Below are 26,683 nucleotides of genomic sequence, written 5' to 3'. Positions count from 1 at the left end.
CCCCAAGGTCATATACTCTGCCCGCCGTCTCCCTCCCAAACGACCTGGCCCTGTCTGTTGCTATTGCCTTATACTCCTCCCTTTTGAGTTGGAAGATAGGTAGTTTTTCTTGCGTAACCTCCTCTCGCAGTTCCTCTTCTAGTCTGAGAACTGCACATTCTACATCAACTAGAGCTTTCATTTTCTCCTTACGTGTCCCAACTATCATGGAAAGTGCCTGCCCTCGTTCCACCAATTTAAATGCCTCCCACAGTGTCTGGGGGGAGTCTACTGTGCCTTCGATTTCCTGGAAGTAATGGTCTATGGCTTGCAACAGGGCCTTGCGCACATTCGGTTCGCGGGGATACCACAGATTTATAGGGGCTATCCTACCCACTCCACCCTGACCCATCGCCAGGTGAGCCCATATCAGGGAATGGTCAGAGATGCCTCTTGCCATGTGTCTGATTTCATGGATGTGTGGGATCTGGGACGCCGGGACAATAAAGTAGTTTATCAAGAAAGGCTATTCGTGTGCTGTACACTATCTGGGTGGTATACCCTCCACGCGACCGTGAGGCCCAGGATCTCTAGGAAGTCGGGCAACCATCTGGCTGATGTCCCAGTGTCCCGGGGGGGATGGCGGTCCAGCGTGCCGGAAACCACCGAATTGAAGTCCCCACCCATCATCAGTAGACCATCCGAAAGTGAGAGCACTATAGCTCCCAAGTCCTTGAATGTACGGTTCTGAAGGCCTGGCGGTACGTAGATGGGCATGCATGTGAGCGTGCGTCCCTCCCACTGCCCCGTGATGCCAATTTATCTCCCCAGGTCATCTGACCATGTAGAGTGGGCCACAAAGGGAAAGGAGTTTTGTGTCATGATTCCCACTCCCCTTGAGCCAGAAGTGAAGCCTGCATGGGCTACCAGTCTATAACCCCACCTGTTTAGTGCCTTGCAGGAATTTCCCACCAAGTGTTTCTTGGAGAAGGATTACGTCTGGGGCGTGTCTCCTGATGTATTGCAAGACCACACAGCGCTTAACCTTGTCCCCCAGCCCGTTGACGTTCCAGCTCAATATTTTAATGCTACTGCCTCCTTGTGCGCTCATGCTGATTCAACAAAAACAGAACAAAACTTCTTTACCCAATCCCTGCTCCCCTGCACTCTGGGCCGTGAACCGCCCATTAACCCCAACTATGCAGAGTGCCTGTCGCCCAACAGGTGAACTAAAAGTAGAAATGTGGGGGTGATTTAGGTGTCTCATCTCCCCTTCTCTCCCTAAGCAGTCAACAGACTGCAGCCCACTTACAGGGGCCAAGTCCCAAAGAGTTATGTCCCCATCAGATATATGTGAACCCAGTGAGTCAGCTGTAACCTCCCATGCGTGGTACCTGTGTCACCCGCCGACGCGGAGAAAGTTTGTTGAGACGATGGCCCCCTTTTCGCCCTGGAAAAGAGTCCTGTTGTTCACATGGGTAGGGTCACTTGTTTTCTCAATGGGAATTGTGTTCTTTGGCTCCCCGCCAACCACTCTGCCACTGCTTCCGGATTGTCGATGAACCAGGCCCTGCCTTCAGTCTCCACTCGGAGTCGCACCGGGAACAGCATGGCATATTTCACACCTTTGTCAAGCAACATCTTTTTGACGGCCAGGAAGGACCTTCGCTGTTTCTGGACTGCCTGCGTGAAATCCGCGAAGGATATTTCGGTGTTCTCATATCGGAGCGGCGGGGCCACTCTGCCATTTTGCAGAATCACGTCCGTGTCTCGTAAGTTCAGTACCCATGCCAGCAACGGCTGTGGGGGAGCCCCGGGCTTCGGCCGTCCCCCAGGGACCCTGTTCGCTCTTTCGATCACAAAGAACTTGGACAGGCCTTTGGTTTGTAGATGGGTAAGGATGAGTTCCTCAACGAAGAGGTCTGGCGTCTGCGCCTCCGCCTGTTCTGGGACCCCTAGGATTCGTATGTTATTACGACGGGTTCATCCTTCGTAGTCGTCCAGCTTGCTTTCAGGGAATTTCTGGTAAAGTTGTAAGTCACGGAGCTCGTTTTGGAATTGCGAGTTTTCCTCCACCAAACTCTTCGTTGTGATCTTCAGTTGCCTTTTTCATTGATTTTGGTGAGGTCCTCCCTAATGAGCGTTACTTTGATTAGATCGTGTCCATCCTTTGCTCCAACTGGACTGGACCCCTGATATGGCCTCTATGAGATCTTTAAGTGTCGGTTCAGGAGGGGGGTGGGGTCTCGTCCGGTCCCCCTCCCGCCTTGTCCCTGGCCGGCTGGTCCTGAGATGACGCTTTGGGGAATACGTAGCGATCCAGTTTGCTTTGCTGGACTTCCTTGGATCCCTTTGTCCCGGACATCTTGTTGTTCTCCAATTCAGGCCCAGTACCTGACTGCGTGGTGGTTGGTAGTCTCTTCAAATCTCTTGCTATACCAGTGGACTGGCTAGGAGGGGTGTCCCCCTTGGATCCCAGTGGCACAAGCGCGGCGGAGCTGCAACGTATGGGCGGAAGGGGGGCCTCCTAGTTACAGGATAAAGGCAACGCCGATGTGCTGGGCCCACTCCCTAGGACCGCCTCTGCTTCACAGGTCTCTCAACACTCCGGCCGGGTCAGGGCGCATCTAATGGCCAAGTCCTGGGGCTTCAGTGCACAAGTATTGCAGTCACCCACTGCTACAGGAGAGATGATGACTCCAGTACGGGAAGGGCTTGAAAAAGTGGGGCAGGGGGCCCGAGTTGGTGAACAGGGAGCGCTGGCCTCCAACCAAACTCAGGCCAGCCAGGGCCTTTGCTGCAGCACTTCGCCGCCGCCTCACCTCTTCAATATGGGACGCTCCGGTGTCGCACGGGGCCGCTCGTCCCAGCACCCTCTCCCAGGAGTCCGCCGGTGATGCTGACTGCTGGCAGCGCAGCTGGGCAGAGGCCCAGCACTCAGGCCTCCAGCTGCTGATATGCGTGTCTCGCCGGCCGCGCTGCTAGCCACAGGCCTCTCACTTGCCTCAGCCTCTCTGGCACGGGTCCCGCTGTCGATCTAGTCACAGGGGCCGCAGCGCTTCAGGTCGCAGTGGTGTGGGCCCAGCGCCCGGGTCAGCGTCTGATGTTCCCCGCTGTGCGTCGTTACGTCCTCGTCTGTGCTGAGCACTCCTCCGCCCGGCTGCACCTCCCGCTCAGGCCGCAGATAACTTCGGCGAGAACTCCAGTCACAGAAGCCTCTCAGCCGCGATTTTGGTCTCAATGGGCTCAGCGGGCATTCCGCTCGCTTATATTGTCCTCGAGGGCCGGATTAGTGTAATAGATCTTCGGGTATGAGAAGGGCAAGACGGAGCGGACCTAACCGGTGGCTCCGTAGCCACGCCCCCGATCTTGTTCCCATTTGATCCTCCATGTTGTGAGGGGTGGCAGGCTGTTACTTCGCAATGTGAAATAGATCATGGATATGGTGTGTATGCAGGGGGCTCCCAAGACTCATTTATTTCCTGCGGTGTTTCCTCTGAGATGTATCTGCTTGTTTTTCGCATGATGTGTGTCATCTGCATGTATCTAATAAACTGACCACCTGTTCAGTTCATACTGTTCCTACAGTTCTGAGAACAGTATCATCTCGTCATCCCACCATGCGTCCCCAATTTTAGAGATAATACCTTAGTGGAGGCGTAGTCCAAACCTTGCTCTGCACTTCCCCCTACCAACCCCCCTTGGTCAATTGAGCGTTCAGGTTGTGTTTCACAGCATTCTTCACTTGATAGCCTGGTGTTGCAAGTTTCTACAAGTCTCTCAAATCCTAATACCTTTTCTACCTCTCCCTGTGAGAAAGTGCCTCTTTTGACATGGTTAGCCCCCACTTTGTGCCTGGAAAATGATGTGGTTTCAATTGTATTGCACAGGGTACCTTCCAGCCAGGTTCACCGTGCCAGTGCTTCTTCTCTAAAACTGTACCACGATTGTCAACTTCAGTCCCTTGTAAGTCCTCAGTAAATGGTATCCATGGTACCTAGGGCATGGGAACTGAAGAGGGTCCCCTAGGGACTCTTACCAAGGCCATGCCACTTCCACTTGCATGCCTTGGTGCAGTGAAAAAAGACAAAGTCGACATGGCACACTGTACGTTGCTATATTAGGTCGTTGTGTTGGGTCGTTTTTACACTTTACTGTTTTGTGTCAGGGTGTCGTACGGTGTTTTGGGGGGTCGTTGGGGAGAATTTTGCGGTGTGATAGAATGCGTGGTCTTTGTGTGCGTTGTAAAGGACTTTTGCATGCATGTGAAGGCGAGTGCGATGTAATGGTTTGCGTGGGGAATGCATGCGATGTAAAGAATGCGATGTTATGGTATGCGTTGTTTGCGTTGCCTCATCATACATCCATGCCAGTGTTAGATTTATTAAAACATATACTCAGAGGGCTCCTCAGAGGTCACCCTGAAAACCTACCAACCCTGGTGTGGTCTCTGACTGACTTTAGAGCGCTTGTTTCTGGACCCCTGGATCGAAAGCCTCTGCTCTCTGTGGCCAGAAACATAGCACATCCTGGGCTGAGGTGTCACACCTCATCCCCCAGGATGGGCACAGTTCTGGAGAGGGAAGCTTCAAAGGCCTCTTCTGCTAGCAGCAGATGGCAGTCCCTGGTTCAAACCCCCACTTTTGGCGAGAGAACCGGAGGAAACAAATGAAAAATAGGAGATGTGCCCATCTTCGCCAACTCCACCTCTCGGATCCTGGAGGCGAAGTAAAGCACATGTTCGAGGCATATGAGCTGCAGATTACACACTTTTGCATAGAATCGCCATCTGGTGTTGGGTCCGGATGTTTGCACTTGTTTTTGTCCTGGAAAGTCCTTGGAAGTCATGAGGTATGTGACTCCTCCTTAGGATCATAGTGCGCATGGGCATCGGCTCCATCCTCAGATTGTTTTTTTCCGCCATCGCTCCAGTCGGACCCGTTACAGATTTCAGTTTCGACGCGCAATACTTCACCCTTTCGACGGTATTGTCTCGATCGCGAACCCTAATCGGCGCGCATCTCTAAGAATCTTCCATTCCGGTTGTCGAAGAAGGCCTTCGGGCCGAACCGAGCCTTGGCATCTGGCTCATGGAAAGGACACCATTGAAGAAGTGTCCTCGATGTGGGTCGAAGTTTCCCCACACCGACCTGCATGAGGTGTGTAACCTCTGCCTTTCTCCCGAGCACGAGGCCAGAGACTGTCCCGCTTGTGCCTTCTTCCGCTCGAAGAAGACCATCCGGGATAGACTAGCTCGAAGGACCATGGCTCGCTCGTCCAGTTCGATCCCCAATGACATCTTCCACGAGGGTGTCGATGTGCCAGAAGAACGGGTCGAAGAAGAGCTCATCAGCACCTCCGAAGCCGATGATTCAGACGTCAAAGAAGTGACTCCAGCTCAACGGGTCGTAAGTACAGACATCGACCCTGACCCACTCCCCACAGCAACAAAGGCTTCGGTCACACCTTTGCCTTCGGGCTCAGGTGCACACCGACAGACTGCTTCCCATGCCCCGCCCTCGGGCCCGGCAAAGAAGCCTACTAAGCCTTCCGGCGACTCGGGCTCGAGTCTGCCTGCTACCGGTGCCCAGACCCAATCATCGGCACCGAAAAAGAAGCCGCACCCACCCTTGGGCCGACTGCGACTTCCACCCCGATACCTTCGGGACCAAAGACTCCAACTAGTGACTCCCCGGCACCGAAAAAACACTCGGAGCCGACGAAGAAGCCACTCCCCAAAACTTCGAACTCCGGCTCTTCGGAGCCGAATAAGGCATCAACACCGAAATAATGCACAGAGACTGACCAATCGCATGGCTCCAAGCCCAAAACAGCTCCGCAGCCAGCTCCGAAGAAGCCCTCGATGCCGACATAGTCGACACCAAACACCCAAACTTCCTTGGAAGAGCTTTTTCAACCAGACCCTCAACAAAAAACTTTAAATAAAGACCCAAAAACCGGTCAATTGACTCTCAGTTCCAGAAAGAGACCACTGACCACTTGTGGGACACCCCCGCGCCGCACGGCCACCAGCTGCTGTGTGTGCCCCCTCGCCTTGCCCTCTGCCTCGCTGCCTGCCTCGCTGCCGGCTGACGCCGCTGGCGTCTGTTTTTGCTTGCTTTGTCTAGCATTTGTGCTTGTTTGAACTGCATTTTCCTCCCGTGTTAGCAGCTTTTGTCTGACTTTTGTGCTTGTTTTGTCTAGCATTTGTGCTTGTTTGAACTGCATTTTCCTCCCGTGTTAGCAGCTTTTGTCTGACTTTTGTGCCTGTATTTTTTTCTAGTCAGTTTCAGCCCTTTGCGTTCTCCTGCCTGTCTGCCCGCCTACCTCGCCGCCCTCCGCCTTCCCTCCCCGCTCCCCGCTTCCCGCCACCACCGCTGACCACGCCCCTTTTTCCTTTCTGTTCCCTCCCCGCTCCCGCCTCCCAGCTGCCCCGCCCACCCGCGCACTTCGCCTTATATGGCGACCGTGCGAACGCGCAGCGGTCACGCGCAGCGGGCGCGCCGATTGTGCGCCGAAGGCGCGCCAAAGGTAAGCCCGTCTGCGCCCGTCCGCGACCGGACCGCGCCCAGCGCCAGGACCCCTGGCCAACGAAGATCCCGACCGACCCGCCTGACGTACTCCGCCGCCACCCTCACCGCTCTCAACACCAGCCGACTCCCAGAATGCCATCAAGCCACTCCACGACGTACCCACGGACCTTTCAGCTGCCACGCCTGCAAGTTCACCTGCATCCGGACCAGCCTCGCACCAGCACCCACCAAGTCGAACACCAGCAGCACCCACCTCAAGTGCATCCTGCTCAACACCCGCTCCGTCCACAGACACGCCATCGAACTCTGGAACCTTCTAGACGCCACAGCCCCTGACGTCGCCTTCCTCACGGAGACCTGGATGAATGCCTCTTCAGCTCCCGACATCGCCATCGCTATCCCAGAGGGCTACAAGGTCGTCCGGAGGGACCGAAACGCCAACCAGATGGGAGGAGGCATCGCCATCATCCACAGGAACACCATCCGTCTCACGACCAGCACCGACAACACCCTGACCAGCGCCGAACACCTGCATTTCCAGATCCACACCAACCCGAACACCACCCTCAGAGGCACCCTGATCTACCGACCCCCTGGACCACGCACACAATTCAGCGAGGACATCGCCGACTTCGTCAGCCCGCATGCCCTCCCCTCCGCCGACTACATCCTCCTGGGAGACCTCAACTTCCATCTGGAGAACAACAACGACCGCAACACCAGCACCCTGCTCGACAACCTCGCCAACCTGGGACTCAAGCAACTGGTGTCCACCCCCACCCACCTCGCCGGACACACACTCGACGCAGTCTTCTCATCCAGCACAGACATAGACTTCAGCCACGCCACAGAGCTTCAATGGACGGACCACAGCTGCGTCCACTTCACCTTCAAGAGAACGACGACCCACCAACACCAGCAACAGGCAGCCCGCAGAAGCTGGAACAAGATCACAGCAGACCAGCTCGCCACCTCCCTGAACCAGCACCCTCCTGCCAGCTCAGCGAACCCCAGCCAAGCCGCCGACAACCTCACGAAGTGGATCAGCAACTGCGCGGACGAACTCGCCCCACTGAGGACCCCGCCTAGCAGACCCGGCAGCAAGAAGGCCCCATGGTTCACCGACGAACTCAAGAGCTCCAAGAAGAACTGCCGAGCCCTCGAGAAAGTCTGGAGAAGAGAATCGACACCGGACAACAGGACCTCCTTCAAACTTGCCACCCGGAAACACCACCAGCTGATCCGCGCCGCCAAGAAAACAGCATTCAAAGACCGGTTGGACAACAACGCACACAACTGCAAGGAACTCTTCAACATCGTGAAAGAGCTTCCCAACCCCAGCGCAGGAAACAACGACATCACCCCATCGCAAGACCTCTGCAACTCCCTCGCTTCATACTTCCACAACAAGATCGCGGACATACATAACAGCTTCAACAACCAACCAACGCACACCATGACCGAACAACCACCCCCCACCACCACCCTCCACGCCTGGACCCCGATCAGCACCGAAGACACCATCCGCACGATGAACTCCATCCACTCCGGATCACCGACCGACCCCTGCCCTCACCACGTCTTCAACAAGGCCGACGCTGTCATCGCACCCCACCTGCGAGACATCATCAACACTTCCTTCGACACCACCATCTTCCCTGAGAGCTGGAAGCACGCCGAACTCAGCGCCCTACTAAAGAAACCTACAGCGGACCCCACCGACCTCAAGAATTACCGCCCCATCTCGCTCCTCCCGTTTCCAGCCAAAGTCATCGAGAAGACCGTCAACAAGCAGATGGCCGCCTTCCTCGAGACAAACGGATCCCTCGACCCCTCACAGTCCGGCTTCCGAGCCAATCACAGCACCGAGACCGCCCTCATCGCCGCCACCGATGACATCCGAGCCCTGATGGACAATGGAGAAACAGCGGCCCTCATCCTCCTAGACCTCTCTGCGGCATTCGACACGGTCTGCCACCGCACCCTAGTACGGCGCCTCAGCAACATCGGAATCCAGGACAAGGCGCTGGACTGGATCATCTCCTTCCTCGACGGAAGAACACAGAGAGTCCGCCTACCACCGTACAAGTCAGAGGCCTCCGAAGTCACCTGCGGCGTCCCTCAAGGATCATCTCTGAGCCCCACCCTCTTCAACGTCTACATGAGCCCCCTCGCGGCCATCGTACGCAAACACAACCTCAGCATAATCTCCTACGCCGACGACACCCAACTGATCCTCTCCCTGACCAACGACCCCGCCGCCGCCAGATCCAACCTGCACGAAGGGATGAAAGAGGTAGCCGAGTGGATGACGACCAGCCGCCTGAAACTGAACTCGGACAAGACGGAGGTCCTCATCCTGGGCTCCTCACCCTCCGCCTGGGACGACTCCTGGTGGCCTCCCGCCCTGGGCACCGCACCCAAACCGACAGACCATGCACGCAACCTGGGCTTCCTCCTGGACTCCTCCCTCTCCATGACCAGGCAAGTCAACAACGTCTCCTCGGCGTGCTTCAACATCCTACGCATGCTACGGAAGATCTTCTGGTGGATCCCCACCGAGACCAGGAAGACCGTCACCCAGGCCCTCGTCACCAGCCGACTGGACTACGGCAACGCCCTCTACGCCGGTACCACCGCCAAGCTCCAGAAGAGACTCCAGCGGATCCAGAACGCCTCAGCCAGACTCATCCTCGACATCCCACGAACCAGCCACATCTCCGGACATCTGAGAGACCTTCACTGGCTCCCCGTCAACAAAAGAATCACCTTCCGCCTCCTCACCCACGCACACAAAGCCCTACACGACCAAGGCCCGAGCTACCTCAACAGCCGAGTCAACTTCTACGCTCCCAAACGCCACCTCCGATCAGCCAACCACGCCCTCGCCGCCGTCCCCCGCATCCGAAGAGCGACTACAGGAGGAAGGTCCTTCTCCTACCTGGCCGCCAAGACCTGGAACTCCCTCCCGACCGACCTGCGCCTGACCCAAGACCACCTCTCCTTCAGGAAGAAGCTGAAGACCTGGCTGTTCGAGCAGTAGCGGCACCCCCCCTCCCCCCCCCCCCCCAGCGCCTTGAGACCCTACGGGTATGTAGCGCGCTTTACAAGTGTCACTGATTGATTGAGCATGCCGGTACCAGCTCCACCACCTATAAAGAGGGATATAGCCACATCACCTCTTAGACTACCTTCACCACCACCACCTCCTTCACCTCCCGACCTCAATCTCCTACGCCATCCCCTCCACCAGTAGATGACGACACATATGATGACACAGGGGACGGTGACAACATACCACTAGATGACCCTAGTTCTCCAAGCTCCCCTGACCCCTGGGATGACTATAATACGCCGGATGTCCCTAATGTCCCACAAGAGGACATCTACCCCTCTAGGCCTTCCCCACCAGAAGATACCATGGGGTTTAATCAGCTAATACACCGCGCTGCCCAGTACCACGGGGTCGACCTCCATACAGATCCAGTAGAAGATTATTTTTTAATGGACACTTTCGACACCACCCAAAGGTCCACATCCACTTTACCCATGCTCAAAGGGGTGATTAAACACGCTACAGAAGTATTTAAAGACCCTGTCAGAACTAGAATCATCAATCCTAGAATTGAGAAGAAATACAAAGCTGCCTCTACAGACCCAGCTTACATCAGGGGCCCTGTTCCATTAGACTCCATGGTCATCTCAAATGCTAGGAAACTGGCTAATTCGCAGTCAACAGGTGATGCAGCTCCGCCTGACAAAGAGTCTAAACTCCTCGACGCCTCTGGCAAATGAACAGCGTCCCAGGCAGCTAATATTTAGCGCATCGCAAATACTCAAGCCCTGTTAGCCAGATACAATAGGGCTCACTACGATGAGTTAGAGTCCCTGCTCCAACACCTCCCCGACAAATACAAACATAAGGCCAACGACCTAATACAAGAGGGTAAACTTATAACAACCACCTCTATCCGGTGTGCTCTTGACGTAGCAGATACCGCGTCCAGAGCAGTCAACACAAGCGTCCTTCGTAGGCACGCATGGCTACGCATTTCCGGGTTTAAACCTGAGGTGCAAAGCGCTATACTTAATCAGCCATTCGACCAGCAACACCTCTTTGGCCCTAATGTTGATGCGTCCCTTGAGAAGATGAAAAAGGACACAGATACAGCCAAATCAATGGGAGCCTTGCAATCGCAAGCTCCCAGACGTTCTTTTCGTCACTCATCCTACAGGGGCAACTCCAGGGGATACTTGTCTGATACCCCATCCACCTCCTACAAGTCTCCCACCCAATCCACCTTCACAAGAGGTTATCACAGAGGAGGATACCGAGGCAACAATAACAAAGGCAGAGGCAAAACTAACAACACCCGCTCTGCCTCCACCCCTGCCCAATGACTTCCCTCCGCTTCCCCCGGACCATTCCACTCCTGTTGGGGGAAGACTACAGCAGTTCCTTCCTGTCTGGACCAACATCACCACAGACAGGTGGGTGCGACAAATAGTGCAATCAGGTTACTGTCTCGAACTTACCTCTAACCCCCCAAACATTCCACCCAAACAGCGTCCAATGTCAGCAGACCATTTGTCAATCCTCAAACAAGAGGTGTTTTCCTTACTACAAAAAAGTGCAATAGAACTAGTTCCCCTGCACCAACAAAACAAGGAAGTTTACTCCCTGTATTTTCTCATACCAAAGAAGGATGGCTCTCTGAGACCTATTCTAGATCACTAAACAGGTACATACAATCAGACCACTTCCACATGGTCACACTTCAGCAAGTCCTCCCTCTACTTTCACAGGGCGACTTCCTGTCCACCTTAGATCTCAAAGACTCCTATTTCCATATTCCCATACACTTTGCTCACAGGAAATATCTCAGGTTTGTAGTGGACGGGCAGCACTATCAATTCAAAGTACTCCCTTTCGGAGTCACAACAGCACCAAGGGTATTCACCAAGTGCCTAGCAGTAGTCGCAGCCCATCTAAGAAGACAACACATTCACGCCTTCCCATACCTCAACGACTGGCTCATAAAAGCCAACTCGTATAACCAGTGTGTTCATCACACTCACGCGACTATCCAATTACTCCACGACCTGGGGTCCACAGTAAACCACACCAAGTCTCATCTGAAACCCTCTCACATACAACAATACCTCGGCGCCACAATAAACACCTCAAAAGCGTTAGCCTATCCCAGTCCACTAAGGATAGCAACCATTCTCGCTCACCTGCCCAAATTTCAGCCGCACCACTCTCTCACAGCTCGAGTGTTCATGCAGCTGATAGGGATGATCGACTCTTGCATTTTCATAGTGCCTCACGCAAGGCTCCAGATGCGTCCCATACAAGAGTGCATAGCACGACAATGGAACCAGGCTCAAGGTCAGCTAACAGATCTGGTGTTGGTAGACTGTCGCACTCACCGCTCTCTGCAGTGGTGGAACACCAAAAACCTTTCCAAAGGGCGACCGTTCCTAGAGCCAGTTCCTCAGATGGTCATGACAACGGACGCATCGCTCTCCGGACAGGGAGCTCATCTATTACATCACACCATACAAAGCAAGTGGACACCTCAACAAAAGTTATTCCACATCAATTACCTGGAATTACTGGCCATATTCCTAGCATTAAAAGCATTCCAAAAACAAATATCGGGCATGGCTGTCTTAGTCCGCACGGACAACATGACAGCCATGTACTACATCCAAAAACAAGGCGGGACACACTGTCTGCAGCTCTCCCAGCTAGCACAAAACATATGGAGGTGGGCTATACCTCAAAATATATTTCTCTTAGCCCAACACGTCCCAGGAGTCCAAAACACCATAGCAGATCTGTTAAGTCGTCAAACACAACAGATTCACGAGTGGGAACTCCATCCACAAGTTCTCCAACCATACTTTCAGATATGGGGCCACCACAGATAGACCTTTTCACCACCCACAAAAATGCCAAATGCCCAAGCTTTGCCGCCAGATACCCACACCCATTGTCCAAAGGCAATGCGATATGGATGAACTGGTCAGGCAGATTTGCGTACGCTTTTCCGCCTCTCCCACTCATACCCCTGGTGGTGCACAAACTACAGCAACACTCACTGACTCTAATTCTAGTTGCTCCAACTTGGGCCAGACAACCATGGTACACCACATTGTTGGAACTGTCAATAATCCCGCACCAAAGATTACACCTCTCACCACGCCTCTTAACCCAGAACCGTGGAGAGATCAGACACCCAGACCCAGCTCAGCTGAACCTTGCTATCTGGCACCTGAAATCTTAGAATTTGGTTACCTTAACCTTCCTCCTGACTGTATGAACGTCATTAAGGAGGCTAGACGTCCTACCACTAGAGCCTGCTATGCAGCCAAGTGGAAACGATTTGTGATATATTGCCATAACAATACCATCAATCCTCTAGATGTGTCTATCCAACACAACATAACCTACCTTCTACTCCTACAAAGGTGCAACTTAGCCTACACGTCTATTCGGCTGCACCTTGCTGCTATAGCAGCATACCTACAAAATAGACAACACTTATCGCAATTTAGAGTGCCCGCCATCAAAGCCTTTATGGAAGGCCTCAAGAGGATAATTCCTCCCAGAGTTCCACCCTCACCTGTGTGGAATTTAAATATTGTGCTCACACGACTAATGGGGCCTCCGTTTGAACCTCTACATAAATGTGAGCTACAATTCTTAACATGGAAAGTTGCTTTCCTAGTAGCCATAACTTCTCTAAGAAGAGTTAGTGTAATACAAGCCCTAACTATTCAAGAACCATTCTTACAAATGCATCGTAATAAGGTGGTTATTCGCACTAATCCTAAATTCCTCCCTAAAGTCATTTCCCCCTTCCACCTTAATCAATCTGTGGAGTTGCCTGTTTTCTTCTCGCAACCACACACAGTTGCAGAAAGAGCTCTCCATACTTTAGATGTTAAAAGAGCATTACTTTATTACATTGAAAGAACACAACCTTTTCGGAAAACCAAACAACTTTTCGTTTCATTCTCATCACCACACAAAGGCAATCCCATATCTAAGTCCGGGATAGCCAGATGGATTGTTAAATGCATACATATTTGCTACCACAAAGCAAAACGCACTTTAACTGTTCCTCCTAGAGCCCACTCTACAAGGAAAATAGGGGCTTCTATGGCATTCGAAGGCAACATTCCATTAGATGATATCTGCAAAGCAGCTACATGGTCTACCTTATTTCAGACTTCTGCAACAGATAATGGGAACCGCCGCTAGACGTGGGACTGCTATACAATCTATGCAGAAGTGTGTAATCTGCAGCTCATATGCCTCGAACGGAATATGCTACTTAACAGTATGCATCTGTTCTTGGCATGTAGAGCTGCAGATCTACACACGCCCACCCGCCTCCCCGGCTTCCTTTATCTGTTCCAGTATTATCTTATTTAGACACACTATACAAGGGCATCTTCCTGATTCTTATAAAGCTCCATAATTTCCCTGCTGGCGAAAAACAATCTGAGGATGGAGCCGATGCCCATGCGCACTATGATCCTAAGGAAGGAGTCGCATACCTCGTGACTTCCAAAAACTTTCCAGGACAAAAACAAGTGCAAACATCCGGACCCAACACCAGATGGCGATCTATGCTAAAGTGTGTATATCTGCAGCTCTACATGCCAAGAACAGATGCATACTGATAAGTAGCATATTCCTTTTCAGTGTCGACCATTTTGAAGAAAATGACTTATCCAATTAGGTCTAAGGCTATGCTCCCCTCCCACAGGAGGGTGGCATAATAGTGGGTGTAGGTACCCTTAGTAATGATCAAAAAGAACAATTAATGGGCAGAATGCAGAACAATGTCATACATTCACCCCAGTACAGAGATCTGGGCCTAAATCCATCGTTTTATTGCTCACCATGCCATTCCAGTTTGGACCCAGCCATATGCAAATCAGTCTTGACCCTGCGCCCAATGGGAACAGTCTAGCCCGAACTGCCAGGCCAGGTCCTCCCTGGACTGGAAACAAGCATCCTAGGACCGGTGTCGGGCTTTCAGCCCTCATCAGCCAAGATAGCTTGACACCAGTGGCATGGAGAGCACGGGACCCACGTCTGGGCATACCCGTCCCACTCAGGGTGACAAATGCAAAAAGAACAATTGATGGAGAGAATGCAGAACAATGTCATATATTCACCCCAGTACAGAGATCTGGGCCTAAATCCATCGTTTTTTTGCTTGCCATGCCATTCCGGTTTGGACCCAGCCTAGTAAGGAGCCCATTGGTCCCTACCGGTTACTCCCCTAAATCTATTATTTAGGTGGCTCACCCAGACCCTGAGATCAGATCCACTATGACCTAAGAAGCCCGGACACTGAAGAGCTGCATCAGCATGAGAGTAGAAGGACCAGTGACTGACTGCGCCAGCCCTGTGGGCCTGCCTGAAGCCTTTCACCTCTGCTACGAAAAAATTATTTGTCCTGCAGGCCCAGCAACCTACAAAGCCCTGGGAGGACTGCTTGCCTTCAATAAAGACTCCAAATCTCCCATGGACACCGGACCAGTCCAGAAGAAACCATCTACAAAGAAAAAAACTCTGCCCTGCGGAACCGTGAACAACTCTATTCCTGATCCACCTCTGCATACGACGCCCACGGCCCGAGTCTAAGTGGCCCACCGGTCCTGTGAAGCTTTCTCAGCCCTTCTGAGCACGAGTCCACCATGGACTGACCCCTGCTGGACTCCCTCGACACTTGCAGCCTCAGCTCGAAGACTCCCCCTGACTGTGACCTGCCCGGTAAGCTGTTTTCCGATGCCTAAGGTCACTCCTGCACCCGAAGGCCTTGGGGATCCTTACCAACAGTGTCCTTACATCCCCTAGCATCTCCACTTACCTCAGCAGCTGTGGGTTTCTTCGTCATTCCTCCTGACCGGAGCCTGCAGCCTTTCTTCAACCCCGATCTCCCCCATTGAATTGCATTGGGCGCCCAACGCTGTGCTGGCACTCTGCACCCGGCCACCCCTGTGCTGCTGAGGGTATCAGTTTGGTGCTGCCTTGTGTCCCCACACCCCCCTTACATACCTTAACTCCTGGAGATCGACCCCTGACACTGATTCACTCACCTGTGAGAAGCGCATTTTTGAGAAACCTCAGTCTCCATTGGTTAACATAGGGCTCTGACCCTGAATCTGACCTCTGCACCAGGCTGCCCCTGTGCGGCTGGTGGTGCAGTTTTGGTGCCAATCTGAACCTTGCCTGGTGTTGATCTGGAACCCAGAAAACTGGAACAGTAAGTCATGTATTTACCTGAAAAAACACATTCTTGTTTTCCTCCCATAGGTTGAAATTGCAAAGCTTGAAAATTGCTTGTTTCCACTTTTTAAAGAATAAATAATTTTTCCTGAAAACGTACTTGCCTTTTTGCGAACATCTTGGTCTTAAAATAAATCTTGAAAGAAGCCTACTTTTCAAAAATTGGTGCAGATCTCCTTTTTGTGTCATGTTTCATTTATTAGGCAACGAGTGTATAACCGATGTCTTAAACTCCTCTGTGTTAGGCCTAAGGCTGCTTGCCCAACTTAAACTCCTCTGTGTTAGGCCTAAGGCTGCTCGACCACAAATAGAGCACTTTGGGTTTACATTGAGCCCTGTACACTTCTAGGGGAATCTCTGGGCTCTGTGCACGATATAACCACTTAGTGGGATACCATATACAGAGTCCACTTCCTACACTCCACCTGACAGGGAATCTAAATGGGTAAAAATGTTTGACAAACGTTTTTTCATCCTCCAGTTTAGCCCTTGGATCTTTTACCACCAAAGCAGCTTGTTGGGCCGTAACTGCCACACGCTGGATTTGGTGGCACAAGTATTTCGTAGTGTACCCGAAGACCTTTGGCCTGTTCTCACTCTGGTGCTTCCACACGGCTGGGATGCGGCCAAGTTCACGATTTGTTTTGGCTTGGACTTGATTCATTCCATGGGCAGGCCATAGTCCCCACCATTTGCATTCACCACCTTGCGTGACTGCAATCGACTGGGTTCACAGGCATTGTCCAGGACATGCTCTTCGATAGGAGTTACTTGTTTGGGGACATGGCTGATTGAGCTTTATGGTTTAAATGTTTTTATGAATAATAATGCACACACGACAAACAAAATTACATGCGCATAGCGCTCATCAAACCAGCAAGAAAATACCTAACGGAAGTCCTGTAACAGTGTCATCCGAACTGCATGCGCATAAGTGATGAAAAACTATAACCTGGAAAAAAATAACACAGAAAACCCCCCCCCACCCCACCCCCGCCCTGCGCTCCACATCCTCCCCAGCGCCCCTCCAACCTTCGTGCTCCTATCGTCCACCCTCCCCTGGGACCCCCGTTATGCGTAGGAGCCGGAGATACCGGGGGCATGTGATTTCTGTAAACTCAGTTGCCAAAAGTGACAGAAAGGGCTGCCACAATTTCTGATATCGGTCCCCCTCCCCGGCCAGAGTAAGAGCCAATTTTTCCATGCCCAGAACGTACCACAAACGGTGCAACCAGCCGGTGAAGGTGGGAATCCGAGGGGGGCGCCAATGTGTGAGAATGTTTTGCATCGCCGACCCTAGGGCAATAGCTATCTGTCTGCCCCTACGGGATCTCAATGGGTATGTCAGGGGATTAGGAAGGCCTATCAATACATATGCTGGAAAGCGCGGTATTTCAGTCTGGAAGTGCTTATCCACTTCATCTAACACCTGGGTCCAGTATGCTTGAATAAGGGTACAGTCCCATAGTATGTGGACCAAGCTTCCTCGCTGGCCGCAACCCCTCCAACACGCCACCTCAGAAGAGTTGTCCATCGCGTGTAGACGCTCCGGAGTATAATACCAGTATGTTACAATCTTTGTAAGTGTCTCCGTGAGCCCCATGTGGTATGCAGAGTGTCTGGCCCTATGGTAAATACCCTCCCAGTCCTTATGGCTCAAGGTTCTGCCCAACTCCCGCTCCCTGCTGGGGTTGTGTGAGTGCTTGTGTTTGAGTTGCAGTTGCTTGTAGAGATCAGAGATCAGAGATGAGATTTTTGTCCATCGTGCGTGTGAGGAGCCAACGCTCATACGTGGAGAATCGCCTATTGGCCTCAGTGCACACCTGCGGCTGGAGCGCCCAGTGCCGCACCTGCAAATACCGTAGCCTCTCCGTCTCAGGTAGCCCAAATTCGTCCTGCATCTGATTGAACGAGTGCACCCCCTCCACCCCATATATGTGGTACAGAAACCGGCAACCCGCCGCCTTCCAACCTGCGAAGGCCGCGTCGTCTAACCCAGGAGTGAAGTCCGGATTGCCAGTCAGCGGTGTGAGTGGAGACGGAAAGGTCGTGAGCTCATGGGCGAGACTAGTGGCATCCCACACCTCCAGGGGAACACGTGTAATAAAGGAGGCGTACAGATTGGGGGGCCTATGAGGCTTACGCAGGAAGGGGATCTCTTGCAAGGGCCGCGCCGCCACTGCCTGGTCCTGAAACAGCCAGTGTTTCTCGGATTCCCATTTGCTCCATTCTACTAAATATCGCAACTGAGCAGCCTGGAAATAAAGCTTTAAGTCGGGAACCCCGAGGCCCCCAGCCTCCAGCGCCAATGACAGCAGAGTTTGTCGCATGCACGGCTTCCGACCGTTCCAGACAAACCTGGCCAGGTCGGCCTGCATTTTTGGAAGCCACCCGATCGGCGGCCGTAGAGGTATAGTGCGGAAAATATATAGAATCTGCGGGAGGATAGTCATCTTGACCGCCGCAACCCTGCCCAACCAGGAAAGGGGGTAATGCCGCCACCGATCAAGCTCCCGCCGTACTCTGTCGCGAAGCAGGGAGTAATTCACGTCCACCACCTGAGGAAGGGAGGGGGCCAGCCGGATCCCTAGGTACGGTATAGTGTTCGACGCCCAGCGAACGGGGAGTAGAGTCTGCAACAACTCCCGGGTGGGATGTGACAATGAGAGGTCCAGGGCTAAGGACTTCTCCGCATTCACTTTAAACCCGGCAACCTGCGAGAAAGCATCCATGTCCGCCCAGCAAACCGGGAGTGCAGTCGCCGGGTCCGCTAACGAGATCAATACATCATCAGCGTATAAGCTAATCGTGTGAACAAAGCCCCCAAACTTAACCCCCTTGATCCCCAGGCTCTGTCGCAGCCTCTGGGCCAGGGGCTCCATATAAAGGGCAAAGAGGAGGGGAGATAAGGGACACCCCTGCCTCGTGCCGCGCTCAATACGGAAGCGAGAGGAGGTGTGACCATTCACCCGGACCGTAACAATTAAGGATAAACGTGCGGAAGCGCTCTCCCAACCCCGCCCTCTCCAGCACCTGCTCCAAGAAGGGCCAGTGCACTCGGTCATGATTGAGCTTTAAAGCATTTTTAGGAGATCAGGGTGACTGCACACTCTTTAGGCCTTTGCGCCCCACCTTCCCACCCTGCAGCCTGTCCTGCCTCCACAGGTAAATCGAGCAGTTTTGTAGTGGAGGCTGCGGTGCCACCACAGCCAATGATATTGTGCCGCTCAGTCTGCCTCCAGACCTCTGCAGGACGCCTATTTCCATGTACATGTCCGTCCGTCCGTCCATCCATCCATCCATCCATCCATCCATCCATCGGCAGCGGGTTTAAGTGCTCACGGAGAACACCACTGCTACAACAAACCGGGCGGGTGAGGTCACGGACCCAGTTCCAGGAGGCCTTACCCCTCTGGAAGTGGCTGGACCACCAAGTAATTTCCCACCTGGCAGGACCTGTGAATTCCAGGGTGGACAGGCTCAGACATTGGTGCCTCATGGATCACAAGTAGCAGGTAAACCTGGAGGTAGTGAAATGTCTCTTCCACGAATGGGGAAAACCTTTGCTAAATCGGTTTCCCACCGCAGAGAACACACAATTTAAGCTCTTAAAGCGCATTGGTGTTTCCAGGGTGGCTTTCGCTCAGAGACACAATCCGCCTCACATGGAACTCTGGACTCCTGTATGCCTTTCCACCGATACCACTCCTGCCCCAAATTCTCAAGAAGATCAGCAATGATCGGGCCCAAGTCATCCTAGAGAGTCGGGAATGAGGACGGAGAATCTGGTATCCAGAGCTCCTGGGACTGATCACCCGTCCTTCAATTTGGCAGGGCAATGTTCTGCACCTGAGCCTTCGCAATCTCTGCTTTCATGCTTGGAAAAGGAGTAGTGACGGCTGAACCCCTTCGATATTCCTCCTGAGGTGGTTGGTATAATCTTGGCAGTCAGCCATCCCTAGACGAAAACTGTATAGGCTTTTAGTTGGGATGAATTTGTGCTTTGGTGTAACACTAGCCAGATTTATCCCAATAAGGCTAAATTATCTGACATTCTCTTGTTTGTTTTGGCTCTTGCTGGCAAGGTTTTGCTTTGGGCATTGTTAAAGCCTATTTTCCTTTTTACGGTTGACAGATCAGACCCCCTTGTTTAAGGCACCATGTGTGCTGCGATTTTTTTAAAGGGCTTAAAACACATTTCCTCCTCCTTTTTTTGTGATGCCTCAGTGGGACCTTAATCTGGTACTGACCTACTGTGCACACTGTTCGAACTGCTCCACAGCTGCCCATAATGGCTCCTTACTATCAAAACTGTTCCTCATTGCCAGTGCCTCGACACACTGTGTCATCAAGCTTCAGACTCTTTGTGTTAATCCACAATATACCACCTTCTTCCCTGGCAAACTGGTTCTGGTGACTTGGATATCTTTTAAGCCAAATGCTTGTGATGCCGAGCCACGTCAATCAAACCATCACCCTGCCAGTGTTCCATGCTCCACTCACCCCTCTAAGGATGAGGTCTTTTGGACAGCGCTGAGCTTCTACATAGAGCGTGCCAAAGAACACACCCGGGGTTGCTTCTGTGAAACACATAAGTAAATTAATTGTTGATTTGTACCTTAGGAGACAGTATGTGGTTGATGCCATTGTCTGAATTGTTTAGTTCTTGCAGATGGTTGTCACCAGATGTTACCACCTTGTGATCTGCTGTGTATTGACAGCGATGAGGCAAGTCATAATTGTTGGTCATGATCATTACCGTTTAGCTCGCCTCACTTGCTGCTGATTACTTGTAGCATATTTTATCTTTCTTAACACTTGGCTGCGAATAAAGAAACAATTTGTACCTTATTCCTTTAAATGATGTCTGGGTACACAAGAGTCATAGTTTTGGTCTGGAAAGGTTTTAAAATAAGCTTTGTATATATTTGACAATTTGCAGCTGTCCAGTTCTTTGAGGTTATGTAATTTAAGTGGCAGAGCATTTTGTGCCAAAGTGTGGGTTGCTGGGATGCAGTCTTTCTTTAGTTGGTTATGTGAGTGTGCGTAGTCTTATAAATGCAGTGGGATGCACTTGACTCTTGGTTTAGGTGAATGTGATGCTCCTAGGATTTTCTCAATTCATTCTCAGCTTTGCAGATTCTGCAACTTTACCCTTTTCTCAATTGGGTCCCATGGTTTTCTATTAATATATGCTAACTCTGCCAGTATGTGATATATCTGTATTTGAAGAAGAAATAACCTTGTTAGACCATAAAAATAGCATATTTTTCTTCCTTAGGTGATAAATCTGGAATATGCAATTCAAGAAAAAGATGAGGCTCTCCATGAAAAACAGCAAGTAATGAACGGAAAAGAAGAGGAAATGGACAAATTGAGGCAGGGTAAGAGATAGTTTGACTGCTGATTTTACAACTGCTTGTTGATTGCACATCTCCATACTGCAAAGTTGGTAGCTGTTGATCTTATTTTATTATACCCTCCTGTCAGTTTGGAGAAGAAGCATGCACAGAAGGACACAGTACACTCACTAATCTTAGGTTTTATGGGGGCAAGTGTGTGAGATACAAAAAATGACCCTACAAATTTAATTCAGTATTTTTGTATTATCTTTCTTCTGTTTCGACCAACAATGAGATGCTAAGCTTAGTACAGTAGCCTTTGCATCAGTATTCCTTTACAATCTGAAAGTGAACATATAGATTTAGAATCTAAGATTCCAACCCTCTCATGTGCAGGCACAATCATCGGCGTCCATCCCTTTCATTAATGTATTTTGTAACTGACTCTCCGTATCTCCTACTAATGCCTTTGCTCCCATTTAGCATTACAGTGTATCTTTCTACAGAAAGCACTGCTTCACAGAGTTATGTCACTGGAGGTGTAATAGGACTTTCACCAGTCTCCCCCTGTTGGTTGTGACATTGCAGAGATGATTGTGTTCCACATTTCATTTCAGATCGTTTGCTAAGCAGTACATTTCCCAAAACGTAAGGCATTGTGAGTGCTGCCAGCCAGCAAAGAATTTCTAAGCTTTTGCTATGGTCCTCTCAATCGTGAATACTCAGTTGCGTGAACTTTCCTTTGACTTGTTTATACCCTTTTTCCCTATGGAATTGACTAAGCAAGCGCATCAGCCTTGGCCCAAGATCCATAATACCTGTCAGCCCTGATATGTCACCTGTTACTTGTTACCAGAAAGAATGTAGTCGGTGGCCTCCTTTGAAGTTTTTCTGGTTCCTTTTGTGTAGCGCTACTGATGAATACTGTGTAGGGAAAGGTTCTTGAACTTGATCAACATCATCAGTTCATCTTTTCTGGACACTCCCTGGGTACAAGTGTATCCTGCCCTAGACTTGACCTACATGCCTAATTGTCTAAGCGCATGGTTCGTTCACAGCAGATCTCACTTGTCCTTTACAACCTGCATTAGTTTTCTCTGCTCCAGGAATTGACCAGTCCATGTATGAAATTGTTTCCTAATTGTGGAATAGAATCTACACTCATTTTCTGTGCTGTCCTAGGCGGTCCTTTTGTACTGTTCTAGTACCTGCCAGGTAGTACTTCGCTACAGTAAATGGCTGTTGGTTTTTCAATGGGATTTAGAAAAGAAAATCTATGCACTGATGGGCTAAGCTGGCAATGCAAAGTGGTACCTAACAATAACAGTGCTTTGGCACGTGGCTGAAACAGCAGTGGGGTGGATCTCTGCAAGACATAACCTTGTTTCTATAGAGGCCTATTGGAGGAGGCCTGGTGAATGCTTCATGGCTAATGAGGGTATAAAGAGGCAACTTATTTTATTTGATATGGATAATTGTACAGCATATATATATAGCACCAAATAGCTTCATAGGTCTAAGAGTCCGGTCTAAAAGTAAACAGAAGAGAAATGTTTTCAAAGCTTTAGTAAAGACTTGATTAATTTACTTAAGCTGCACAGGGAGATATCTTAATAGTTTAGGATCCGAAGCCTTTGATTTGTGCGCACCACAATGGATGCATTCAATTCAAAGGGTTTGAAATAAGAGCAAGGAGTAAGAATAGAACAACCTCGTCATCTTAAAGTGGGAAAAGTGATTTACTAAAAAAGGAGGCCCCATATATTTAAGGGCTCTATAATCCACAGATAGACTCGGTACCCACGGGTGTCAGATGCTTACTTATTTTTTTTCATGAAAATTACCGGTTGGACCACAGTGTTCTGAACATGCTGGAATTTTGAAGACCATATAAGGAAACATCAATTTGGAGGCAATTTTGGCACTCTGATCGTGAAAGAATGCATGAAGCTATCACTGTAGTAAAGTGCCCTTTAGGAAAAAAGGCAGGTCATTTCCTTAGGAACTGAAAGTGTTAGAAGCAGGCGGTTGAGACCAATTTAATATGCTTAATCAAATGAAGAACTGATCCAGGACTACCACAGGTACTTAGCTTTTCTGCTCTGAACAGGAGGGGTGCCCACCGTCAAAAGCTTAATTGAATCCTCCCATTACATTCTGTGTCTAATAAGCGGACAGAACATTGATCAGATGCATAAGCATGCTTCAGGCCCTTTGTGCCACAAAGCCCTTCAGAATGTTTCATAGAGGTTGAGTTGTCCTCTGCATTTAAGCTTCCTGTATTAGGAAAGTCATCCAAATGAGGAGATAGTTATTTCTGTATTTGTTTCTCATCCTTATGCCTCCTTGGCTAAGGAGGATTACACAGTTTGGACATGAATTGTGCATTGCACATATATCTTTATGGACCTGAGAACCTGCATTCATAACACCAGCCGTTTGTGACCCTAAGAATGAAAGATAATACCGAAGCAGCTGCAGAGACTGTTACTGCAGATGGTTTAACACCATCCATCACACTTTGTTACACTCTTGGGAATCCACTCTCCATTTGGTGTCAAGACACCTTTGATCACAGCTAGAGCAGTGGCTGACATTCTCCAGGCATGTGCCTGTCTGACCTGTGTGCAGGGTGGCTTCTTGGGCTGTCCCATACACGTGACTACACCCTAGAGGCATTCTCCGTGAATAGCGAGCAAAACCTCTTTGCCCAACTGTCTCCAGTTCTTCTTTTTCCCCCTTTCCTTTCTTGTTCTCAACTGCTCTGGTATTTAGCCACAGGTGGTGAGTGGCAAAAAAGCCAGAAAGAGCAGGATAAAGTTAACTCTATAGTGACTAAGTTATAGTTAAGCCCTGGGCTCTTCGCAACTAGCAGCACCCTTCCACCTACCCATCTACCTTAAATAAGCAATCATATACTTATTGGCTTCTTTTTTTAAATGAAAGGAAATGATGTGGACGAGCATACACCATGTTGTGTTTGACATAGGCATACATACACTGTACTAGAAATAACAATTCCTTATGCAAAATAAAAAAGCCAAAGAAGCATCATCCGGTGCTGCAACTAGGTGTCATGGATGCAGACAGACCAATAATGGATAAAGCTTCAACAGGTTAAAAATAACAGTGTCCCGACTAAAACAACTATCAATATTATGCTTGGCGTGTGTGCCCAGAAATAGCATGGTTGCATCACCCTTAATTTATCCCTCTATTCTGAAAATCTCTTCCTTTGCCAAGGCTTACTGATCCGGAAACAGTGGGCAGTACAGTGTTCCGTTTGGATTCATTCAAAATTCTTTCATCAATTTAGGGAGCCTCTAAGAGTGAAAGCCACAATCGCTGAGGGCAATTATTGCACCACAGACTTCATGCATTATGTAGGTGAGCATAGCAAACCCCACAGCAAACAATGGTGCTGTTGTTAGCTCAGACACTCTGGACCGCAGTATATTTAATTACTAGAAAGTTCCAGTCAGGATTATCTACACACACAAATCAATCTCTCACACTTTTGCTTTACTCGTGAGTTAGAAATGTATTTTCACACGTCTGTATAGAGCTCACCTGATGTGTAGATTAGGATACTCCAGGTCCAGTTGAATGCTGCATTCCCTACTGGGCTTTTTGACAAGAAATATGTCAACCGATAACTGATGTTTTGGATAACTCTGGTCCAGTTAGTCCACATTATTTATTTTAAACGTATCATGGATCTAATCAACCATCAATAAAGAGAATCCACTCTGGTTATCCATAAAGCCCTTTTCTCTTGCGACTTGTAGAGGGTTACATTCCTGTGGTCCACTTGGGCTACTGAATGCAAGAAAATAAGTTCTCTAAAAATAAAACTCTGAAAGGAGCTTGTTGGCTGTTGCACCCCCACTCCCAACAAACAGGTAGCATGACCCGATGCATATCGCTTTAGTTGGTGAAGTTCCGAGCATCCTTTGAAGAATTATCCTTAGGGCCTAGTTGAGGTTACTATGGATGGTGGATCATCTGTGACCTTAAACAAACGACCTCCTTCCGTAACATCACACATTTTTTTTGTTTAAATGTTATATGAGAGTGACTGACTGAACCAATTCCTCTTGTTACCCTAATGTGTGTGTATATGTATGTTGATTTATATATGTATATATGCTTAAAGACTATGCTGTAGGAATGGCAAACGACTTTGCCCCTTTCTATCTCGGCGTGGATGGCACTGTGCTAATCCTATGCTTAAAGACCTTGATAGAAAAGTAGACATTTGAGGTGAGTAGATCTAGAGTGTCGCTGGTGTTGAGGGTGTGCTATACAGGAGCTGCTTTCCACCTAAACTTGAGAACTACCCAGAGTACTCTGCTTCTTTTTTACATAATTTATACGTCTCTCTATGTCTGAAAGGGTATTTTTTTTACTTATACTGGGTGCTCCCTTATATCTGAACAAAACTATACCTCTCTAAGAGCTCTAAGTAGAGCGAAACACTGTCAGGGGTTGCTTCTACTCATTTCAGGTTGGTATTTTACCAACTCAAAGCTATATTACTGTGCCTGGAGTGATAAATGGCTTTTTTCATTTTACAGCTCAGCATGGACAGCACTGTGCTAGTCCTAGGCTTAAAGACTTTGCTGTAGAAATGGCGAAAGACGGGGGATTCACAACACAAAATATAACTATTCTCCATCGAAAGGCTTGCTCCATTGGTATTGATGCCACATCATATTTTAACCCTTATGAAGTCCTTTTACGGACAAAACGCATTGGCTGGGCTGATGCATTTATTCATTCTTCTAATTGTGAAAATAAAAGCAAATTAACTGAATTCAAGAACTATCAAGACTTCAGTCTACATACGTTTCATTAATGCCATGATTTAAAAGATTATATTGTACTTGATATTTTAATTGCTTTAGATATTAGTGTGCTCCTTGATTCTATCTTTACAGTATAATATTGTTTGTCGTTCACTTGTCTGTTACCAAATCTACTGCCAGACCCATGATCACTGCCACACAGTCCATACTTATAAGGTCCCAAAGACGAGACCGATTGCACAGCAAATGCTTGTTTCCTTACCTACTCTCTTGCAAGGTTTTTTCCAACCTTTTCTTCAGAATTCTACTTGTTGAGCTTAGTTAGTCTACTTTCCTGATGTCGGACAAGGAGAAGAAGGGTCTTTTTAGAGACTGTGCCACCTGCTCTAAGAAAAGACTTCATTTGGATGACCCGCACAAGGACTGAATCTAATGCCTGTACCCTGACAACAAGGCCAAGGATTGTAAGGTATGTCATACCTTCTCCACCAAAACGGTGAGGGACCGTGAATGGCGCCTACTAATTTGGCTCCAAAAGCTGAATTCCAGAAAAGAGCCTAGCTAGTGAGGAGTGATGAGGCCTCTTCTTCCTCGTTTTCCAGAAGGTCTCACAAGAGGGAAAGATCCGAACATCACTCCTCTGGTGAGCACCCTCGTAAAGCCTCAAAAAAGACCACCCACCCATGGGTCTTACATGCTTAGTTC

At 49.9% G+C, this 26,683-nt stretch overlaps 1 protein-coding gene across 5 annotated transcripts in view; it reads left to right on the top strand.

Annotated features, from left to right (window-relative positions):
• GOLGA1 (golgin A1) overlaps positions 1-26,683 on the top strand; it is a 489,123-nt gene that overhangs the window by 317,664 nt on the left and 144,776 nt on the right. For all 5 annotated transcript variants that reach the window (XM_085613776.1, XM_085613774.1, XM_085613775.1 and 2 more), the window contains one exon: positions 21,110-21,212. In XM_085613776.1, coding sequence (XP_085469902.1) covers positions 21,110-21,212 — 103 coding nt within the window. The remainder of the gene's footprint in view (positions 1-21,109; positions 21,213-26,683) is intronic.

Source organism: Triturus cristatus, chromosome 1_2 (genome assembly GCF_964204655.1).
Source record: "Triturus cristatus chromosome 1_2, aTriCri1.1, whole genome shotgun sequence".
NCBI classification, from domain to species: domain Eukaryota; kingdom Metazoa; phylum Chordata; class Amphibia; order Caudata; family Salamandridae; genus Triturus; species Triturus cristatus.
The sequence above is the reverse complement of the archived record's forward strand: the minus strand, read 5'-3'. Positions and strand labels throughout refer to the sequence as shown.